The 22,389-nt window shown below is 39.2% G+C and overlaps 1 protein-coding gene and 1 pseudogene across 1 annotated transcript in view; both read right to left on the bottom strand.

The window, feature by feature from the left end:
* Window positions 1–22,389, bottom strand: part of CRTC3 (CREB regulated transcription coactivator 3) — an 80,562-nt gene that overhangs the window by 45,687 nt on the left and 12,486 nt on the right. The window contains exon 3 of the mRNA XM_027846323.1: window positions 3,020–3,139. Within this exon, the coding sequence (XP_027702124.1) occupies window positions 3,020–3,139 (120 nt within the window). The remainder of the gene's footprint in view (window positions 1–3,019; window positions 3,140–22,389) is intronic.
* On the bottom strand, window positions 5,961–20,295 carry LOC114031269 (annotated as a pseudogene).

Raw genomic sequence — 22,389 nt, 5'->3', positions numbered from 1 at the left:
TAGTTTGAAAGAATATACATAGATGAAAGGCTTGGGGTGGAGTTGAGTATGGTGAGATGATTCTAAAAAATAAAACTGGGTAGGGAGAAGTAAAATGGAGCAATTATCTCACACAAACAAGGCACGAATGAAGAGCTGTTCAAGTGGAAGCAGGTGAGAGTGGGGGGGGACGATAGTGCTGGAACCTTCCCCTCATCGAAGCTGGGTTGAAGAGGGAATAACACATACATCTCGAAGGGCATAAAAGTCTCCTAAATTTATAAAGAAATAGGGTGAGGGAACAGGATAAGGGAGGGACTTTTAGAAGGGTGTATACATCAAGAAGTAGGAGGATAGGGGGAGAAAATAAGGAAGGGACTCTTTGAGGGGTGGGCAGATTAAGGAATAAGATGGTAAGGGGAAAGGATAAGGAGGGGTTCTTCAAAAGGGTGTAGATCAGGGAAGTAGTGGTTAGAAGTAAATTAGAAGTGTGAGGATGGATGAGGTAAAAAGAGAGGGTGGGAAGGATAATAGTGAGGAAAAATAGGATGGAAAGAAATACACAATCAGTAATTATAACTTTGAATGTGAATGGGATGAATTGATCCATAAAACAAAAACAGTAGAATGGATTCAGAATCAGAATCTGACAATATGTTGTTTACAAGACATTTAAAAATGAGAGATAAACAGTGAGTTAAAATAAAGGGCTGGAGAAGAATTTATTACGCTTTAGTTTATGTAAAAAAAGCACGAGTAGCAATCATGATTTCAGACAAAGCTAAGGCTAAAACAGATTTAATTAAAAGAGATAAACAGGGAAACTACATTATGAAAAAAGGTGCCACAGACAACGAAGCAATATCAATATTAAACCTATATGCACCAAATGCTATAGCATCCAAAATTTTAAAGGAAAAGTTAAATGAATTATAGGTGGAAATAGATATTGGGGGCTGAGAAAAAGGTGCATTCCTTTCTATTCCCATTTAATTTTCTCCAGATACCTATCCTATCTAAGATTCTGTTCACCTCCTTGACTTCTTTCTTATTTATTTTTTGGTTAGGTTTATTTAATTCTGGGAGGGGAAGGTGAAAGTCCCCCACTATTACATTTAGATATTGTATTTCTTCTTCTGTTAAACTTGGCAGTTTCTATTTTTATAGCTATTTTTCCATTTTACTCAAATTGTTAAATTTATTGGCATATAACTGGGCAAAATAACTTGTTATAATTGCTTTGATTTCTTAATAGCATATTCACCCTTTTCATTTCTAATGCTAGTGATTTGATTCTCTTCTCTTTTTAAAAATTTACGCCTACCAGATTGGCTAAAATGATAGAAGGGGAAAGCAACAAATGTTGAAGGAGGTACGTAAAAATTGGGACACTTATTCACAGCTGGTGGAAACGTAAACTGATCCAACCATTTTGGAGAACAATCTCTCAAATTATACTCAAAGAGTCAGAAAACCATGTATACCTTTTGACCCAGCAATAACACTATTAGGTCTGTTTCCCAAGTTGATTAGGGAAAAAGGGAAAAGCCATGAGTGGCAACAGACTATAGTGGAAAGTGTTAAATTTTAAATGAGAAAGTCGGATTAGATTAATGTCCCTTACAGCTCTAGAGCAATGTTCTTATAGATAAACATAAATAAGAAGTAGGAAGCAGAAAAAATTCCTGTCATTCACTGTTCCAGCTTGGTTTAGTCTAATTCAAAAGGGTCATCTCTCTGCTACTGACAAACAGACAGGGATGAATGAAGTCTTAGAAAAAGCCTTCATTCCCTTTATAATCTAGTTTCCTGCACTAAGATAAGAAAGAGCTACGTATTACATGTATTCTGTATTGCCGATAGCACTAAAAACACTGGTGGTGCTCATTAAATATTTGCTAAATAAATTTAAACTCTCTTTCCTACTTCAGAAGTCAATGGTGTATGGGTGAGTACTTTAGCTGTCTTTATATTCTGACAGCATGTTAAGTGAAATAAATACAAAATGTATAATTTTATATGTTTCAGTCAGCAGACTTAAAAGTTCTAACCTAATTCATAACAGATAAAACACTTGCCATGCTAATCTCCAAGAAAAACAATGAAAGGTCTTTGAAGAAGGGTTGGACTAAAATCCCAATTATTTGAATGACCTAAAACTTAAAGGTGTTTTCATGGAGGTATTAATTACATAAAGTTGTGCTGACAAAGCTATAAAGTGATCTAATCATTCTGGAAAGTAATTTGAAATTATGCCAAATACAGTGGCCCAGAGATTCCACTGTTAAGCACATATCTCAAGGAGGTCACAGACAAAAAGAAAGGCTCCATATACACCAAAATACTGATAGCAGCACTTTCTAAGGCCGTAAAGAATAGGAAACAAAGTAGATGACCACTGATTGAGAAATAGCTGAATCAACTGTGGTACATGAATGTAAGAGGATATTACTGTGTTGTAAGAAATGATGAATATGAAGAATACAGAGAAGTATGGAAAGACTTACCTGAACTGATGCAAAGGGAATAAGCAGAACCAAGAGAGTATGTATAATGTCTACAACAATGTATATGAAAGAATAACCATTACAAAACAAAGAAAATGAATGCTGCAGAATTACAAAGCACAAACTTGGCCCAAAAAAAGTGATAGGAGAAGACATGTCTCCCCTTCCTTTGTAGAGGTGGATCTATGAGAGCACTGCATAGAATGTCAGTCTTTGCTGTACTGATTGCTGGATTTTTACCTCTGTTTTCTCTTTAAAACAAATTATTTCAAGGGATGGATTTCAGGGAACGGAAAGAGTAGAGATACAGGGAAAATCTTCCAGATGATGTAAAAACAAAAACAGATAGAAATCTATTTTTTAAAAATTGCTCTTCAATCATTTAAACTTTAGAAATGTGTCTAGGCACTGTCTATTTCAATTGTCTCAGATAATCCACTAACAATGAAGACTGAAAACTAAAGGTGAATGCTAGGTAGGCTGTCCAGAAATTTCAAAATTAATTTTCATCAAATGAGAACAAAAAAGGATATTTGTCTTCCTGGTTTATCCCCAGATCTTCGGTGCAAGGGATGAAAGCGATTCCGGGAGACTCTTTCCACAAGCCCATGATGACGTGTTCCTCGAATGTTATCAACCTGGTGAAATGATGGCTGCAGACAGAAGGAAAGAAAAGTTAATTCTCTAACTATATAAAGTAAAGCAGTGTTGGTAATTACCACTCTACCTCCCAATTCTGTCCAGAAAGAAATGGAAGATACTACTAACCTCCTGCAGACAGGTGATAGATTCAGGACGCTGACTGAGACGTATTTTTTTCGGTCATAGCCAATGCAGGAATTTCTTTTGCTTGACTACCTGACTATGAATATGTGTATATAAGCATTTTTTTAAGGGCAGCTAGGTGGTTCAGTGGATACAGTGCTGATCCTAGAGTCGGAAAGACTCATCTTCATGAGTTCAAATCTAGCCTTATACACTTACCAGCTGGGTGACCCTGAGCAAGTCACTTAACCCTATTTGCCTCAGTTTCATCATCTACAAAATGGTCTGGAGAAGGAAATGGGAAACCACTCTAGTATCTCTGCCAAGAAAATCCCAAATGGGGTCACAAAGAGTCAGATGACTGAAACGTGACCGAACAACAACACATTTTCTTTTTATTTCTTCTTCAATGGTAGGGGAGGTAAAGGTGAAGAAAACAGATTTTTGTCTACTGAAAAAAAAATTTATTTAATTTTTAAAAACAAAACTGCTATAAAGATCGCAGAAATTTATGTTGCCAGTATCTTACTTTACTAAGTAAATTTATGAAGTAACACAGTGCAATGAAAGGAGCACTGGATTTGGATTCTGAGTACCTAAGTTCTAATCCTAGCTCTGCCATTTAGGGAAGTCACTTAGACTGTAAGTGATTTAACCCTTCTGGACCTCAGTTATCCTATCTGTAAAATTAAGGGGCTGGACTGGATTGAAGACCCCTTCCAGCTCTAAATCTATGATCCTATAATCCTATGGAAGACCAAAAGGAAGTACAGGCTGAAAACATAAGTAGTTTCAAGATTTTAGAAGAATTTATGAATGATAAAATTTTAAAATTATTTATTAAGGGATACCAGGAATATTTGAATTCTACTTTGACTTTCTGAAATAGCCTGAGATTTCTGGAGACACCCTCAAATGGTTTCCAAGAAAGAAATTAAGAACTCTGAATTTTAAGTCCTTTGCCACTAAACAAATAACAAGGATACCTGAAAGGAAATTAATAACTGAACAGGTCTGAATAAATGGGGTCTGAAGATCTCAGTCACTCAAGATAAACCAATGATTTTTTAGCAAGTAACAACAGATTAATGGCACAATTTGGCACAACGGATTGGAATAATAAACCATTCTACCTAGTATACGCCCTACAGGGAGGCATCTCAAGAGTCCAAAGGATAGTTTTTCTTGGAACTGAGCTTGAGGAGAAAGATTATTCCTTCTCTGAGTTGATTTCTAAGAAAAAAGTTATTCTTTCTTGGAGATGATTTTTTAGGTAGAAAGAAAAGGGCCTTTGAGTGGCTCATTTTTCTAATACCAATATTCTTTTGGCATTTTTGTATGGCTATTAGTCATGGAACACTACAGTTTCCAAAGAATCAATCTGAGAATCACTGAACTGAAAGTTCTCTCTGCAAAGGTAGCAGGGATCTCTTAATTCTCATTTTCAGGTAGTTCATTTAGGTAAACTTTACTACTTTCTGTTCTAAGCTGTTCTCTTCAATTCTTTCCTTCAGAGCTTTCATTTCTTCTTTTTTTAATCTCTTGCTTCATTTTTTTCCTAGGTATTGTCCTGCTCCATATCTGGCCACTGCACCCAAATGGCTCCAGAGGAGAAAGTGAGGCTAGTGACTTTGTACAGCCCTCCCTCACTTAAATCCAATTCACTTACATTTTAGGGCATCACCTCCCAAATGTCATGGTCTTCTTCAAGAACAAAGGACAAACAGAAAACAGCATCAACAACAGCAAGGTATTCATGTAGTCCTTACGGAAAATCTGTTTTTTCCTTTCAGCCTCTGGTTGCAAGTTGTCACAGACTACCTCTTTCTTCCTATTCTTAAGACCACCAAGACATAATAGAACCACTCCCAGGCCTTGTGAAATCAGATTCTATGGATCCTGATGAGAGTAGGGCTCAGAGAGGACACATGTATCATCTTCCCATATGTGAATGTAGTGTTCACTCATGTTTAATTTTCCATGTTTCTTTTCACTCCTGTGTTTGAACTTTAAATTTTCTCTTCAGCTCTGTTTTTTTTTTCATCAGGAATGCTTGGAAGTCCTCTGTTTCATTAAAGGCTCCTTTCCCCCACTACAGCATTATACTTTGTTTTCTTGGTAAGTTCTTTTTGGCCGTAAGCCCATATCCTTTTGCCTTCTGGAATATCATATCCCAAGTTCTCTGCTCTTTTATAGTGGTGTCCATGAAATTGTGTATGATTCCCACTGTGGCTCAATACTTGAATTCTTTCTTTCTAACTGCTTGTGGTTTTGTTTTGTTTTGTTTTGTTTTTTTGACCTGAAAGTTCTGGGTTTTGGCTATGATGTTCCTAGGAGTTCTCATTTTGAGATTTCTTTCAGAAGGTAAATTTCAGAAAGTAAACTATGATTTTTTTAATTTGCACTTTGCCCTTTGGTTCCAAAGGATCTGGACAATTTTCTAAGATTTCTTGAAATAGAATGTCCTAGGCCCTTTTTTTTGGTTATGATGTTTTCAGATAGTACAACTGTTCTTTTTTTTTTTTTTAAACAATATAATGCCAGCTTTGTTTAAACTCTTACATTATAAACAGAGCTATTTACAGGGGCCTTCTCCTTCACTTTGTGGTGATGGGCTGGGGAGAGGGCTCTAGCTCCCTCCCCTTGGAGGCACAGAAATACCTGAGCCTTGCCCAGGGCAACAGGAGCTGCTGTGCTCTGCACCTCAGTTCACATGATGATTTGAGGCTCAGGCACTGATTCACCAATGGATTTGTGGGGCAGTACACTGGCCCCACTGAGGTAGAGCTCATTGCCTATGATGACATCCTCTCTCAGCAAGGTCACATACTCCATGCACACCCACTGGCCCACACAGGAGCTCCAGCCCACAATGCAGGAATCAAGCCATGAGTGAGAATGGATATTGGCACCTCGCAGCACTGTGCATCGCTTGATACACATGCCATCGTCTACCACCACACCAGGGCCCAGGCTGACGTTGCTGATGCTACAGTTCTGGCCAATCCTGGCGGTCGGATCCACCAGCATGCTGCCCACAATGCCCAGGCCAGAGTAGAGCCACTCAGGCTGCGTCTGCCTCAGTGACTGCAGGAAGAGGCACATCCCTGTTAGGAAGTTCTTGGGCTGCCTGATGTCCATCCAGAAGCCTGGGAGTTCCATGGCATACAACTGCCCTTCCTTGGCCATCACAGGGAAGATTTCCTTCTCAACAGACATGGGCTGTAACTGGATTTGCTGTAACACTCTGGGACTAAAGATGTACATACCAGCATTGATCTGACTGGACACAAAGACCTGGGGCTTCTCCACAAATCAGTGGATTCGGTCTGTGTCTGCATCACTCACCACCACCCTGTACTTGGAGGGCTCCTCCACTTTGGTCACCTGTTCCCAGAGGCTCCTGTTCATGAGACAAGGAGATTCGAATCCCCAGCCTTAGCTCCTGTTCCTTCACTGCCTTCTCCAACATCTCAGACATGTAGCTCACAGCCAGGATCATGTGATTCACTCCTGCCTTCTTCACCAGCACCTCCACCGGTGCAGCAGGATGGGCTTGTGGCAGAAGTTCACCAGTGGCTTGGGCATGCTCAGGGTCAGGGGCAGTACAACGAGTCTTAAGAGTTTTTTCTTTTCACTTTGTTTTCCAAGTAAATTGTTTTTGCTATGAGATAACTTACATATTTTGCAATTTTTTTTAGCCTTTTGGTTTTAATATTTTTTGATGCCTTATGAACTCATTGGCTTCTATTTGGTCCATTCTAATTTTCACAGGTTTATTGTTTAAGCAAGGTTTATTACTTCTTGTGCCAAGCTAATAATCCCCTTTCCAATTCTTTCTTCCATTTTTATAAAAACATTTAACTCTTTTTTAGAACTCTTACTTCATCTCTTCCAAAAATGTTGGCTGCGTTTTTCTCTGAGAATTTGCTTGTAGATGTTTTAGAGTCATTTTCTTCTGCATTGTATCTTGAGTATTCCTGCCACAATAACAGCTCTTTATGGCGGGCTTCTTTTTTTGTTTGCCCATTTTTCTAACTTACTTCTTGACTTCCAACTTGATATTAGGGTTGGGTTCTGCTGCACTTCCATAAGAAGGTCTGAGCTAGTCCTATTGCTACTTTCTTGGATATTGAATGCTGAGTTATTCCAGGATCTCAGGAACAGGGTGGGGACCTGCAAGCTTTCAGTTATTCCAAAGTGGTCTGTTCTAGAGGAAGTCTGTTTGCTGCCCCAGTGGTCTGAGCTCTCCAAGTTCCTGACATGGATCTGGTTCTATGTAAGAACAGAATGATGCTGGACTCATCCCCTATCAACCAGCTAGAAAGCTCCATTGGTTTTTTCAGTTGATGTTCAATTGTTTTTCAGTCATGTTCAACTCTCAGTGACCTTATTAGTGGTTTCCTTGACAAAGATACCAAAATGGTCTGCCATTTCCTCATCCAGCTCCTTTTACAGATAAGGAACCGAGACAAACAGGGTTAAATGACTTGCCCTGGGTCACACAGCTAGTAAGTGTCTGAGGCCAAATTTAAACTCAGGAAGATGAGTTTTCCTGACTTCAGGTCCAGCCCTTTATCCACTGAGAAGCAGAATCATAGTTTTCTATTTGGTCTAAGATTCCTGCCTTGGTTATTCCTCTGCAGGCTGGGCTAGATGCTAGAAATGAGATCCTGCTCCAAGCCTAGGGCTGAGCCAAACAGCTGTTGCTTGCTTCTGAACTTCCATCTCTCTCAGTACACCACCCAGAGCCTCCTCACTTAGGAAGGCCCAGATCTGTGCAGGTCCCTTTCTCACTCCACCCTAGATTGGTGACTTCCATCTGGGTAGTAGGCAACAAAACTGCCAATCTGCACATGTCCTCATCATAATGCCCTAGTATGGGTCTGATGTAGACCTGGTATAGTTCTGGAACTTTGTCTTACCCTGGTGCATAGCTTCATCCGGAGTGCTAAAATGCTCTGTAATTTCCTCACCCAGTCCCCAGTGTCCCAGGACCTCCCTGCCTGTTTCCCTATGCCCAATTAGGATGGACAAAGGACTCACTGTGACTTTTTCTGGATTTCTCCATCAGGATTCAGACTGGTACATTTTCTAGACCTGTTTGGAAGAGTTTGTGGACAAGAGCTCACTACGCCACTTCCTCCACAATCTACTTTCAAGCATTTTTGATGAAAAGGCCAGCACTTTGTTGTAACTTTAAAATGTAAATGTAAGAGTCCAGGGAAATCTAGAAAGGTAAATTTAAGTAATGGAAGGGACTGCATGATGATAGAGTGCTAACATTCTAATAGGAGGAAAATAAACAAGTATCCCTTCAGAATTTTATTGTCTTCAATGGTTAATGAGGTAGTTGTAAAAAAAAAAAAATAGAGGTCCCAGGGGTAAAAGGAGGAATATACTGGAGGAAGGATGTAGAACTTGTAATTTCTCATATTTGGGGTGAGTGAGAATATACAAACATAGAGGAAAGGGTAGAAGTAGTGGGCATCAAAAAAACCTCATTCTTACATAAAACACACAAAAAAGGGTTGATCACATTTTTTTACACATTTCAGTGTAGAAATACATCAAACCAACAGGCAAAAAAAAAAAAGGCAGGGATAGGGAAGATGAAGATGAAGGGGGAGGACAATATCTGAGAGGGATTAGTCACAAGCAAAACAAACCTTCTGATCCTGGAGGAGGGATTTAAAAGGGGAGGGGGAAAAAAAAGAACTAGAATCCAAGAAGGTGCCTTAGACTTACTCTTGGACAATTTTAAAATGGCTGAAAACATGATGTTATATTAATGTAATGGAATATCACTGCATTGTTCCCTGTGCCCAGAATGTTCTCCCTCCTCCAGTGACCTCCCTGGCTTCCTTTAAGTCTCAACTAAAATTCTACCTTCTACAGGAAGTCTTCCTCAATCCCACTTAATTCTAGTCCCTTCCTTCTCTTAATTATTTCCTATTTATCCTATATATAGCTTGCTTTGTCTACATGTTGTGTCTGGTTTTTTTTGGGGGGGTGGGCCCCCCTAGGCAATAGGGTTAAGTGACTTGCCCAGGGTCATACAGTGTTAAGTGTCTGAGGCCACATTTGAACTCAGGACCTCTTGGCTCCAGAGCCAGTGCTCCATCCACTGTACCACCTAGCTGCCCCATGCAGTCTCTCTCCTTAGACTGTAAGCACCTTGAGGTCGAGGACTATCTTTTGCCTCTTTTTTGTATCCCCAGTACCTAGGACAGTGCCCGGCACAGAGTAGCCTCTTAATATATGTTTACTAATTGAAGGAAATGGCAAAAAAAGATAATTTCAGAAAATCCTAGATAACACAAACAGATGCAAAGGTAAGTGTGCAGGACCAGAAGAACAAATTATACAAAGACTACAACGTAAAGAAAAACAACCGTAAAAGACTTAAGAATTTTGATCAAAGCAATGACTAATCATGTCTCTAGTGAACCTATAATGAATCATGTTACTCACTTCCTGAGAGAGAGGTGACAGTCACAAGGTGTAGAAAGAGACATTATTTATATTTTTAGATAAAGCCATTGTGTGGATTTGTTCTGCTTGATTATGTTTATTTGTTCCAAGAGTTTTTCCCTTTTACTTTCTCTCAGTTAATGGGTGAGCAGAGGTAGGGGAATTTGGATAGCAACAGTAAGGCGAAAAAAGGGCATGTGAAACATTTTTTTAAATGCACAGAAGAGAACTGAAGGAAGTTCAGAAGGAAGCACAAATAAAGACAATTTTGAAAGAAACATATTATTTACTATATATTTTTTTAAAAAACAAATAATGTGAAACTGACATTGAGTTTCATATGGAATATTCTTTGTGTTCTGTTGTATATGTGAAAATGTGTTAAGTTCAGAATAAAAAAATTTTTCAAAAAAAATTAAAGCAAGGAGAGATAAACTGGAGTAGTTAGGGGATAGATAGTGAAAAGATTTGAATGACCGACTAAGGATCTTGAATTGTATTGCATTTTGATGAAAACTATAAACATCTTACATTTGTAAAATATAGCACTGTATGGAATAAATTGGGGAGAAGATAAGGAGACCATTGTAATAATAGTCTAGGTGGGAAATACGAATGGCCTAGAGAATGAGAAGGAAATTAAAGATAGAAAAAATCAGCAGACAGGATTTAGTCATTAATAGAATGTGGAGGAAGAAGAGATAAGGATGATTCCAGAGTTTTAAGCTTGAAAGAATATTGACATACATACGGAAATTTGGAGGAATGTTTTTTTTTTAGTTTAGTTTTGTTTTAGAGGTATTGAGTTTGAGGTGATGACGGGACATTCATAAGGATACTTAAAGAGCAGTTGGAGAAGTGGGGTTAAAATTTAGCAGAAAGGTTGGGAGTGTAGACTGAAGAGTCATGGAATCTCAAGAGCTGGAAACGAACTTAGAAGTCATCTAATGTAATCTATAACTGAACAGGCAGTGATGAATTGCTAAGTCAGCAGCAATGAAAACAAAAAACACTAGGGTTGAAGACTGTATCTAATAAACTTATGACTGCCATTTCCTTCTGATCAATTAATCACTTTGTTTGGCTTGTGATGATATGTGTGAGTATGTATTTTTAAAAACTATAAACTGACAAGCATCACTCTCCCCACACCCCTAAGCCCCCTCAACACATAACACATTCTTACTTCCCCCCTTTGGTTCCTGTTTTTCACTAAGAGTATCATAGTACAAAGAATTTTTAACTCCTGGCTTAAATACTTACTAGCTATGGGCTCAAGGGTGAATTCCTTAACCTCTTTGTATCTCCATTTATAAAATGAAAAGATAAACCTACTTGAATTTAGTCTATTAAAGGGCTGTTATTAAAAAAAGTAAACCTTAAAATGCTATAAAAATGTGAGTCATTACTTTCACATGAACCCTTGATCTTCTCACCTCTGATCCCCTCTAGGACACTGCTTTAACAATCATCTTTTCTCTAATTCATCTCTACCCCTCCTCCCTGACTACTTACAAAACAGTTCAGGTCTCCCTAACCCTGAAAAAGTCTTTCTTTACTGCTGTACCCAACTCCTAGATCCTGTTCTTCCTTTTTTCTCAATCTTTTCATTCTTAAACTTCTTGAAAAGTTTTCAATACCAGATGCCTCCCCTTCTTCATTATTCATTCTCTCCTCAACTCCACCCCTTCCAATCTGGAAGGCAGAAACTTCTATATTTTCTACACTGAAATTGCTTTCACACAAGTCATTAATATACTACTAAAAACTGCTCCCTAAGGTCTCAAATGGCCCCCTTATTGCTAAATCCAACAGCTTTTTTCAGTCTTCATTCTGCCTGGTCCCTCTGCTGGACACCCTCTCCTTCTCTGGCTTCAAAGATATCGCACACTTGTGGTTCTCCTCTCTCTCTAAGCATCCCTATCTCCTTCATGGACTTCTCTTTTGATCTCTTTATGTGGGGAACTGTTCCCCAAAGGTCTCTCCTTGGTTGTCTTCTCTCTCTACAATGACTTTCTTAACAATTCTATGTACTCTCATAGCTTCCACCACCACCACTATAGAAATAACTCAAATCTGTTTCTCTAGTTCTGACTTTTGTTCTGAATTCAGATCCTCACCTCTAATTGCCTATAAAATACTTCCATTTTGATAGGGCAGCTAGGTAGACCAGTGGATAGAGTGCCGGGCCTGGAACCAGAGAGATATTAGTTCAAATCCAGCCTCAAATACTTACTAGCTATGTGACTCTGGGTAAGGCACTTAACCTGTTTGTCTCGGTTTCTTCATCTGTAAAATGGCGATAATAGCATCTACCTCCCAGGGTTGATGTAAGGATCAAATGAGATAGTAATTATAAGCACTTAGCACAGTGCCTGGTACATAATAAGTGCTATATAAATGTTAGCTGCTATCATTATGATGAAGATGATAATGATGCCTCAACAGCACCTCAAATTTAACATGTCAAGAATCAAGGTTACCACCTTCTCCTGTTCCAAATCTACTCTTCCTTCTGATTTGACTATTTCTGTCCATGGCACTATCTTTCACTCAGTGCCCTACATTAGTAACCCTCTTTAATTTATCTCTCTCTCCTCATTTTCTAAATTCAATCATTTACCAAGTCCTAATGATTTTACTTTTGCAATTTCTCTCACATCTGTTCATTTCCCTTTATTCCTATTGTTTGGAGAAAAAAAAAAGCCTAGGAATTCATTACAATCAGCAATTATAACTGCTCCCTAAGAAATGTTCTGAACTGTCCAAGTACATGACAGTGTTTTGGGGACTTAAGGTTAAGTTTTCACAAAAGAGTCAGATAGATTAAAGACCTTTATGACATCACATTTTAATTCACACAAAGGTAGGCTTGAAGCCTAACTTGAGATACTCAAGGAGCTCAGCAGAATATTGGCTATAATGGTATTCAGGGAAAGGAGGATGTGACAGCACAAGAAGCCACCTCATCTCCTTCACACATGGGTTTCTCTTGCTCGGGAACATCTAACTGATTCCCATCTCTAATGTCACAATGTCTCAAATGCTGAGAAACAGCAGGCAAGTACCAGCCTGTGCAAGCATACAGAATGAAAGTTTCACTAATGAGGAGGGAAAAGGAGAAAGAAAAGCATAAATGGGGGAAATAGGATGGAGTACAGACAGTAATCATAATTGTGAATGTGAATGGGATGAACAGACATTCTGCGGACAGTAGATGGATTAAAAACCATAATCCTACAATATGTTGTTTACAGGGGACGCATTTGAAATAGAGGGACACACACAGGGTAAAGGTAAAAGGTTGGAGTAGAATATATTATGCTTCAGCTGAAGTAAAAAAAGCAGGGGTAGCAATCCTGATCTCAGACAAAACAAAAGCAAAAATAGATCTTATCAAAAGATATAAGGAAGGAAACTACATCCTGCTAAAAGGCACCATAGACAATGAAGCAATATCATTACTAAACATATATGCACCAAGTGGTTTAGCATCCAAATTCTTAGAGGAGAATTCAGGGAGTTACAGGAAGAAATAAACAGCAAAACTATACTAGTGGGGGACCTCAACCTCCCCCTCTCTGAACTGGATAAATTTAACCACAAAATAAACAAGAAAGAAGTTAAGGAGATGAATAGAATTTGAGAAAAGTTAGGTATGGCATTGAAAGTTTCCAGAAAAAAAAAGCTCAAAAAAGGAGAAGGCATGTCTGGAGCTGAAGCAGTCAGTCACAAATGCTTAAGAAAGGTATGGCGACTTTCACACTTCAACTATCAGTCCACTGAGGCAGCCAGTAGCCCAAGGGATAGGGCACTGGACCTCCAAATCCAGCCTCAGACATTCATTAGCTGTGTGACTCTGGGCAAGTCACTTAACCTGTCAGCCTCAGTTACCTCATCTGTAAAATGGAGATAATAACAACAACCCATCCTACCTCCCCAGCCCCGGGTTGTTGTAAGGATCAAAGGAGATCACATTTGTAAACTTATATTCTATTGAGGAGATTACACATATACATATAAGGTCACTGAGGAGGAGAGAGTGGAAACACTATCAGCTGGAGGGGGCAATCAGGAAAAGTTTCATACAGGAGTGAACATTGATGGGAGCTTTAAAAGAACCTAGGGATTCAAATAAGCAGAAGTGAATAAAGAGTGCAATGGCAAATGTAACAACACATGTGACACAAGACAGACAGTACTGACAGGCTCTTACAGGGTGTAAATGGTAGTAATGTCTAATAAGCCTGGAAAGGCAGGAAAGAGGGAAGAAGCCTTCCCTTCTGCCAAATGGCAGCCCTTTAAATAGATCAAGACATTTATCAATGGTCCACACTCCACTCAAAAGGCTTCTCTTCTATAGGCCAAACACATTCAGTTCCTTCAATAGATCCCCATTTGTCATGTGGTTCCTTACTATGCTGGTTGACCTTTTCTGGAGGCTCTTAATCAACAGCCTTTCTAAAAGATTATGCCCAGAACTAAAAACAATGCTTTAGGGTCTAACCCAGGTAAAGTAATACAGGACTGGTTAAGTACCTCCTTATTTCTGCTACAACCCCCCAACGCAGCTCAAGTTCACAATAACTACCGTATTACTATATCATAATGCTGCTTAAATTAAATATAGCTTTTCCCAGACAAATTACTATCTAATCATGACTGCTCTATTTTATACTTGTGATACTGATTTCCTGAAACCAAACGTAAAACTTTACATTTATCCTCATAAAAAAAATCATTATCAGATTGAGCCCAATGTCCAGCCTATTAAAATCTTTTTGGATTCTATCACATAATGTATCAACGAGCTCTAACACCTTTGTCTCATCTACAAATGTGATGAACATGCCACGTGAACCTTTAACCAGGTCAATGTTTAAAAATGTGAAACAAGTGTAGGTGGGGAGAGAGGAAGGGAGAAAATCTGGAACCCAAAGTTTAAAAAATTTTTTTTAAAAAGACAAAAAAAAAAAAAAAGAAAAGAAAAGAAATGAGAAACAGCCCAGGGCCAAACACAGAGAGATCCCCGGAGTGTGCCCTCCTTCTAAAGACCTCCTTCCAAATTGATACTGAATCACTGACCACTCTCTGGACCAAGTCTTTCAATCAGTTCTGAATTTGCCTAGCTTTACAACAATCTAGCCCACATTTCTCCATCTTTTCCTACAAGAAGTGTAAAGGACTATAAAAAATGCTTTGCTAAACTAGCCAAACTGGATCTATACACTCCCTGATTTACCAGTATACTAAAACCACGCTAAAAAAGGAAATGAAGTTATCCTAATTCCTTTATTTTGACAAAGTCATGCTAGCTCTTTGTGATCACCACTTCCTCTTCTGTCGAGTAACCAGCTCCTCAATGTGTTTTTAGAATTCTGACAAGAAAAGAAATCAAGTGCACTGGCTAATAATTTGGGGATTCACTCCCCTCCCACCCTTTTCCACCAAACCATATTTGCCCATCTCCCATCCCAAAGCACCTCTTCCATTCTCCATAGTACATAAAGGGAGAGTGGCAGATCAAGTGATGAACTTGGAGAGTTAAAAATACCTGAGTTTGAATTCTACTTTAGATACCAGCTCTGTGACCCTGGTCCAGTCACTTGACTGAGTCTCTGTGCCTGTCTCATCTATTAAATAAGGCGACTGGACTTGATGGCCTCTAAGATTTATCCAGCTCCAACTCTATAATTCTATGATCTTATGACATCAGCCCAGCAATAATATCTTCTTCTGGTATACCCAAGGATACAGTTCATCTGGACCAGATGACTTGGATGCTATTTTACTACCTTATTTATTTTGGGGATCATCTCTGCATAAGCTATTTGTATCCTGTCCTTTTCCAGGTCAAAGGGCAGTCTCTTGCCAGAGAAAACAACCCTACATAGCTTGACCTTATCTTTATTGTTAGTTATCATCACACCACCAACCCCCCCCCCACAACAGTCTTAACCCTTCTTGTGATTCTCTTTTCCCCAATATAGTTTGTTAAAATAAATTTTACTGACATCCTTTGTTTTTACATTACCTACATTCCCCAGTGTATTCCTCTTCCCTCTCCCTTCCAGGGAGCAATCCCTTAGAACAAAGAACGAAAAAAGGAAGGATTTAAAAAAAAAAAAACTTTCAGCAAAACTAACCAAACATATTAAAAAATCCCAAAACCTAGAGTCCCTAACTTCTTCAAAGAAAGAAGATACCTTCTCAAATCTCCTTTTTAGGTCCTCAATACAGGCTTTTTTTTCGGTGGGGGGGTGAGGCAACCGGGGTCAAGTGACTTGTCTAGGTTCACACTGCTAGTGTCAAGTGTCTGAGTCCGGATTTGAACTCAGGTCCTCCCAACTCCAGGGCTGGTGCTCTATCCACTGCACCACCTAGCTGCCCCTCTCAATATAGTTTTAAAAATTCTTTTTGTCATCCATGCCTTTCCTTACCAGCCTCAGTTCATTTTAAACTTCAGACCTTTTGACTTCTTACAGTACTAGGCCATGTCCTGTTCATGGAATAGCCAACAGGCCAGTGTCACTAGGTTGAAGAGTGAGTACATGGCAGGGAGTAAGGAGTAAGAAGGCTGGAAAGATAGGAGGGGGCTACTAGGTTATAAAGGGCTTTGAATACCAAACAGAACATTTTGTATTTGATCCTGGAGGCAACATGAAGCCAACAGAGTTGTGTGTGTGTGAGAAATAACCTGTGCTTTAGGAAAATCACTTTAGCAGCTAAATGGAAGATAGACTGGAGCAGGGAGAGATTTGAGGCAGGCAGACCCACCAGCAGACAGCTGTAATAGTTCAGCTGTGAGGTGATGAGGGCCTGTGCCAAACTAGTTGCAATATAAAAGGAAAGAAGGGAGCATATTCAAGAGATGCTGTAGAGGTGAAACTGACAGACCTTGGCAACAGCTAAAAATATTATAATAATAAAGAAAAGAAGGAAATTCATAGCCTACCATAATCCTCAACCTATTTTATTATAGTATTTTTCCTGTTCATAATGTAACTCCTAGAAACAGCTTATTTCATCTCTCACTTCTACATCCTTTGTGATCAGACTCCTAATGAATGCTCTCTCCAAGGTTACCTACAAAAACTTTACTACTAAATTCAATGATCTTTTCTCAGTCCTCATCCTTCTTCAGCTCTGTAGCTTCTGATGTTGTTGACCATTCCCCCTGGGATCCAGATAGAAAGATGTGTTTTTTAAACTAGAAGTAGAATGTAACTACTTTCATTGGTACAGAATAAAAAATAGGCTTATCTAGAAATATTAGATTAACATATTATTGAGGATCAGTAACCCAGGGAAGTTAATATATCAATTGTATCCACAATCTCAAATTCCTTTCATCAGCATCAAGTCTCATAAAGACTCACGCCAATCTATTATCCACACAACGATTAAACAATTGAAGTCCAACTTTTACACTTGGCATGATTTGCCTAAGATCTTCCAGCCCAGTCAGGATCATTATGGTAATATCAAAATGAAGCTGGAGAAAGGAACCTACTTGCTGGCCGTATTCTATTTTTGGTAGGTTAACTGTTGTTAAGGGTGAGATCTACTTAGCTGAGAAGCATATCTGAGTGCCCTATTATATCCTAAACTTCTTGGCCGTATCAAGTAGTAAGTGGACTAGGAAAAATAAAGTAGGAGGATATGAAGGCTGTTTGATGCCTGAAGTCTTAGAAAGTCTGCCAAGATTACTTCATCTTATGTCTCCAATTATCAAGAACTGGGTCACAATCTTTAAACAAACATTTTAATATATCACTTTCTGAAGGCTAAGTAAAAATCCTATCTTGTTTATTTCTGCTGAATTACATGTGTATATGTGTTACCTCCCCAACAAGGAACTATACTCTTCCCCGGGCAGGTACCACACCTTATCTAGTTTTGCATCATCCTTCTCCCCAGTGCTTTACACAGTGGAGGTGCTTAGTCAATACTGACAGTAAGTCAAGTGAATTAACAAATAACAGAAATCTTTGTCACTTAATCTAAGCCTCCGTTTCATCAACAGTAATAATACTTGCACTACCCACTTTACAGGGCTGCTATGAGGAAAGCATTTTATAAACGGTTAAGCACTAGACATACATGAGTTATTAATATTGTTTCATGTGAACACTTCTAATTACAGTGCTTGGCACAATAATAAATGCTTACTGATTATCTAAACAAATGGTATCTCTTCAGGACAGGGCAAGAACAATAGGGTGGGTTTTGAAATCTACAACTTTGATAATTAATAGGAACAATAACTTGTCACAGTTATGGGGGAAATGGAAAAGATATACACACATTTATGTACATATAGATGCACACACATATGTATATATATAAATATTTATATATATTTATATGTATAAAGACATACACTCTAATGCTTTTACTAGTATAAAAATCACATACTACGTCCCAGGCCCTAAGAGCATTTCTCCTCAAATATTCTAACAGTTCTTTTTCTACCCTCTATCACTAGGACAACACAATCCTCCAACTGCATTGAATTACTAAGTTCAAATTTTCCTAAAACAAGGGATTAAAACATATGAAATCAAATCTTGTCGTTGTAACAGCACTGCTCAAATTTGTATTTTAAAGTTGACAGAACTATATTCTTGGTCACAGCTACAATTTTTTTATAAACTGTACCTTAAAGAACAATGAGCTATCTAACCTTTAGGAGTTGCCACCATTTCTTTCAAAAGAAGAGAACTTTGGGTAGCAGACACAGTTTTATGTGGTTGCACAATCAGCTGTGTGATTCTGGGTAAGTCATTCTGGGCTTCAGTTTCCTCATCTCTATGGGGAGGAAAGTCAGATTAGATGACCTCCAGGGTCCCTTCTACCTTTAACTCTAGGATCCTATAATCCTGGATATGCTGCAAAAAATCTAAGGCTAAAGTCAAATCAACAAAGAAACTTTTATCCAAAATACAAAAGGGTCTATATAGAGCTACCAAATCTGGGGACAAGATACATGTCACCTTCTAAAATGGAATATTGTTAACAATTTATAATATTGCAACAATTTGTAACAATGTAATTATTAACAACAACAAACACAAAATGGATAAGATCAACATTGGTGGAAATCACCAAAATTCCATCCTAAGAGTTGATTTGTAAATGTGCATCATCTCTCATCATACATAAGCACAAAAGGATCCTTTGCTTGCGTCTATTTGACTGCAAATTCCATGCAGTCAGAGACATTATCCTAAATAAAATCTAACTGTGTTAGATCTTAGCACCTAATACAATGACTTGCGCACAGGAGGTGATTAATGAATGTAAATGAATTCAAATGAATCTTAGTTTGATATCTACTTTCCACAAAGTAAGGAAATTTTATGTGGACAAAAGGCTGCCACTGTAGGGCCAGCAGAGGGAGCACAATGCACAGCTGGCTCCTGTGGACCTTGGGCACAGCGTTGCCTCTTTTTTTAAGTTGTGAGTAGACAGCCGTACTTCATAAGAAAAACTATTAAGACTGAGCCATGACCAACGTTCTCCTAGTAGACTGGGGAAGAATCTAATCTTAACCTAGATCTTATAAGCCCAAATTGTTGGGATGTGGTAGGGTCCGCCAGATAGTTTTGCCTATGCTGGATGTTTAGGAAATCACCTACTGGCCAAGAACCCTAAGCAGATACCCAACCCCCAGGGCAATGGTCATGTCTTTTTCTTCTTTGAATCTCTCTATTACTTTGTATAAAATGGGTACTCAGATATATTTGTAGGTAGAAAGAAGGCAGGAGGGAAGGAAGAGGATGGGACAGGCCCTTGAAAAATAGGAGAATAAGAAGGTCCAAAAGCTGGGATCCTGAGAATATTTTGAGATTTGCTTGGGGAGATAAGAAAATGTAACGCAAGAAGCTACGTCAAGGTTATTATAACAATTAATTTACCAATTTAAGATTCACAAGGCACTGTCCTTACAACTGGCCTGTGAAATGCGTAGTACAAGTACTATTATCATTTTACAGATGCAGAAACTGAGGCTTGCAGAGATTAAGCAATTGGCCCAAGGTCCCAGAGATGATAATGAGCCAGGTTTTTGGATTTCATTCACCACACTCTTGCCAGGACACCAAAGGCAGCTAGACTTGAGTCAGGAGACCTTAGTTCAATACCCACCTCACTCAACCTCTCACAATGTCTGCTCACCTGTAAAATGAGGATAATACCTGCATTATCTATCTCCTAGTGCTATTGTGAGGAAGCACTTTTACAAACTTTAAAGTACAAAATAAATGTGAAGTGATGATGATGATGATGATGACGATACTACACTTCTCCCACACCCTCTAGTTGTAACCAGTGGAGCCCAGGGCTTCTGGGATCTGAGGCCAAAATTGGTTTAACTTCCCTACCTGCAGTCTGGGTTGGCCAACAGGGCATGACTGGCACCTAACTCTTGCTCCTGTGGCCTTTTCTCCATTCTTCCCAGAGCCTCCATTCTGGGGCCCAGCCATCCCTTTTGGCCACCACAGCCCTGTCTAGGTACCTCCTTCTCCCTCCCAGGCCCCTTTTCAGCTCCCCTTTGAGTCTTTGCCATGACTGTCTTTCTTTTTGCTTATATTGTATCCCCTGTGTTTAACATGGTACCTGGCATATAGAAAGTGTTGAATAAATGCTTAATGACTGCTAGGACCGACTTACGGTGGTTTCTCTTATCTAAGGAACACAGAATGGACCAAGTCAGCCTGGGCTTCAGGTACCTCTCTCCTTCGATCAGGAAAGGGGCCTGGAAAGCCACACAAACTTTCCTCTCCCTTCCATTTGCTAGGGTGGACTACCACTTAAAAGGTAGCATTTAAGGGGTACAAAAATGCTTTGGCTTGCAAATTATTTTTTATCAATTGCAGCAAGCCCCAGTGCATCACAGGGCCTCCTTAAAGAAACACATAGCTATTCAAAGAAAATTCACAAACACAGAAGGCCTAACTCCAGTCTGATTATCAGCTTTGTCAGGCATTACTTTGCACAGTACCTTGCATAGAATCAGCACTTAACAAATGCTGATTGAATTAAACTGAACACAGGGGATGTGGAGTACAGAGTAAATGCTTTAAAAAGGCTTACAGACTGACTCAATGATGGTGGTAGAGTTGTCAAGAGCCCGGGACTCAAAAGTCATCAGACCTGGGTTCAAGAGCAAGTCAGTGAATCTCTCTGAGACTCAAATTTATCATCTATAAAAAGGGGATAATAAGACAATAACTCTCATGGAATATTAAAAAGAAAAAGGATTTGTAAAATGTAAAGAAATATAAAAGGCAAGTTATTTCCTTTTCTGTTTTTATGGGCACAACTCAGATTAGCTACAGAGAAGGAATTAAGACTTGATTTAGTAACTGATATCCACATATGTCTTAAAGTTTGAAAAGTATTTTGCACAATTACCCCATCTACAGCTCACTACAATCCGGGGAGACAAGCGTTACAGGTACTGTTATCCCTACTTCACAGCTGAAGAAACTTACGCTCCAACGTTCAGTGAATCGTACATGGTCACAAAGCAAGAGAACTCAAGGGAAACTCTGTGGACCCCTTCTCCTGAGCCTTCCTGATTCCAAGTCAGCTCTCCCCTACCACTCTCCCTCATGGAGAGCAGGGAGGCAGTTTTAAGTAGACCCAGAAAGATGAAACAAATTTGCCTGAGGGTGTTGGGGAGCCCAAAGCAGACAAGAGGATAGCACCGGGCTGGTAACAGCACCACCTGGTTTGCAGTATCTACCTCACATGGACATTTTAAGGGCAGTGCTTTCTAAACTATAATGTTAATAAGAAACAGGAGGTAGCTAGTCTTTTCTTTTTTATTGACATGACTAAAATGAGCTATATTGGGTAAATTAATTGTGATGCAAGGAAAAGAAGAGAAAATTCTGGAGAAAGGCCTGAAACAGGCTTGCCTTGGACTATGGACAGCCAAAGGGCAACGGGAAGGCAAAGGGTGAGAACAAGAAAGTACAGGAGAAATAAGCGTAGAGGGGCAGCTAGGGGGCGCAGTGGATAGAGCACTGGCCCTGGAGTCAGGAGAACCTGAATTCAAATCTGGCCTCAGACACTTGAACACTTTACACTTACTAGCTGTGTGACCCTGGGCAAGTCACTTAACCCCATTGCCTAGCCAAAAAAAAAAAAAATGTAGAAAACAAGACTTAATCTCCTGATTCACATCATCAATTCTATCATCCACAAAGATAGGCCTACAACCGAACTCATGGCACTCACAAATGTGTTGCTTCTAAGATCCCAAACTCTGAAATTCTCCTCTTAAATCATCACCTATAATTTCTTCCATTTCTCCCACTGCCTGCCTCATTTCTTCCTGAAGCCCACTGAAGACTCGATTGTCACTGCTATCTTCAATCCCTCTACCCAGTCCTCCCTGTTCCCCTCTAGCTTCACATTTCTCCCTTCATAGTTCTGACCATATAGTAAACCAATATAACTGACTACATACTATGAACCAATTGTGCCTCTGTCCTATTGTCACTCATGCCTTTCCAAACCCCAAAGCTGTCACCACCCAACTTTTCTGGCTTTTCCTCTCACGCTAAGGAATGTGACTGAAGGTAAATTTGGAAGTGAAGATCAGATCAACTACAAAGCTTAACTGGGCCTTTTCCACTACACAGCGATTTTT

This window comes from Vombatus ursinus, unplaced genomic scaffold, assembly GCF_900497805.2.
Source record: "Vombatus ursinus unplaced genomic scaffold, bare-nosed wombat genome assembly UNPS02015129.1, whole genome shotgun sequence".
NCBI lineage: Eukaryota > Metazoa > Chordata > Mammalia > Diprotodontia > Vombatidae > Vombatus > Vombatus ursinus.
Note: the sequence above shows the minus strand (reverse complement) of the source record. Positions and strands in the feature narration are given on the sequence as shown.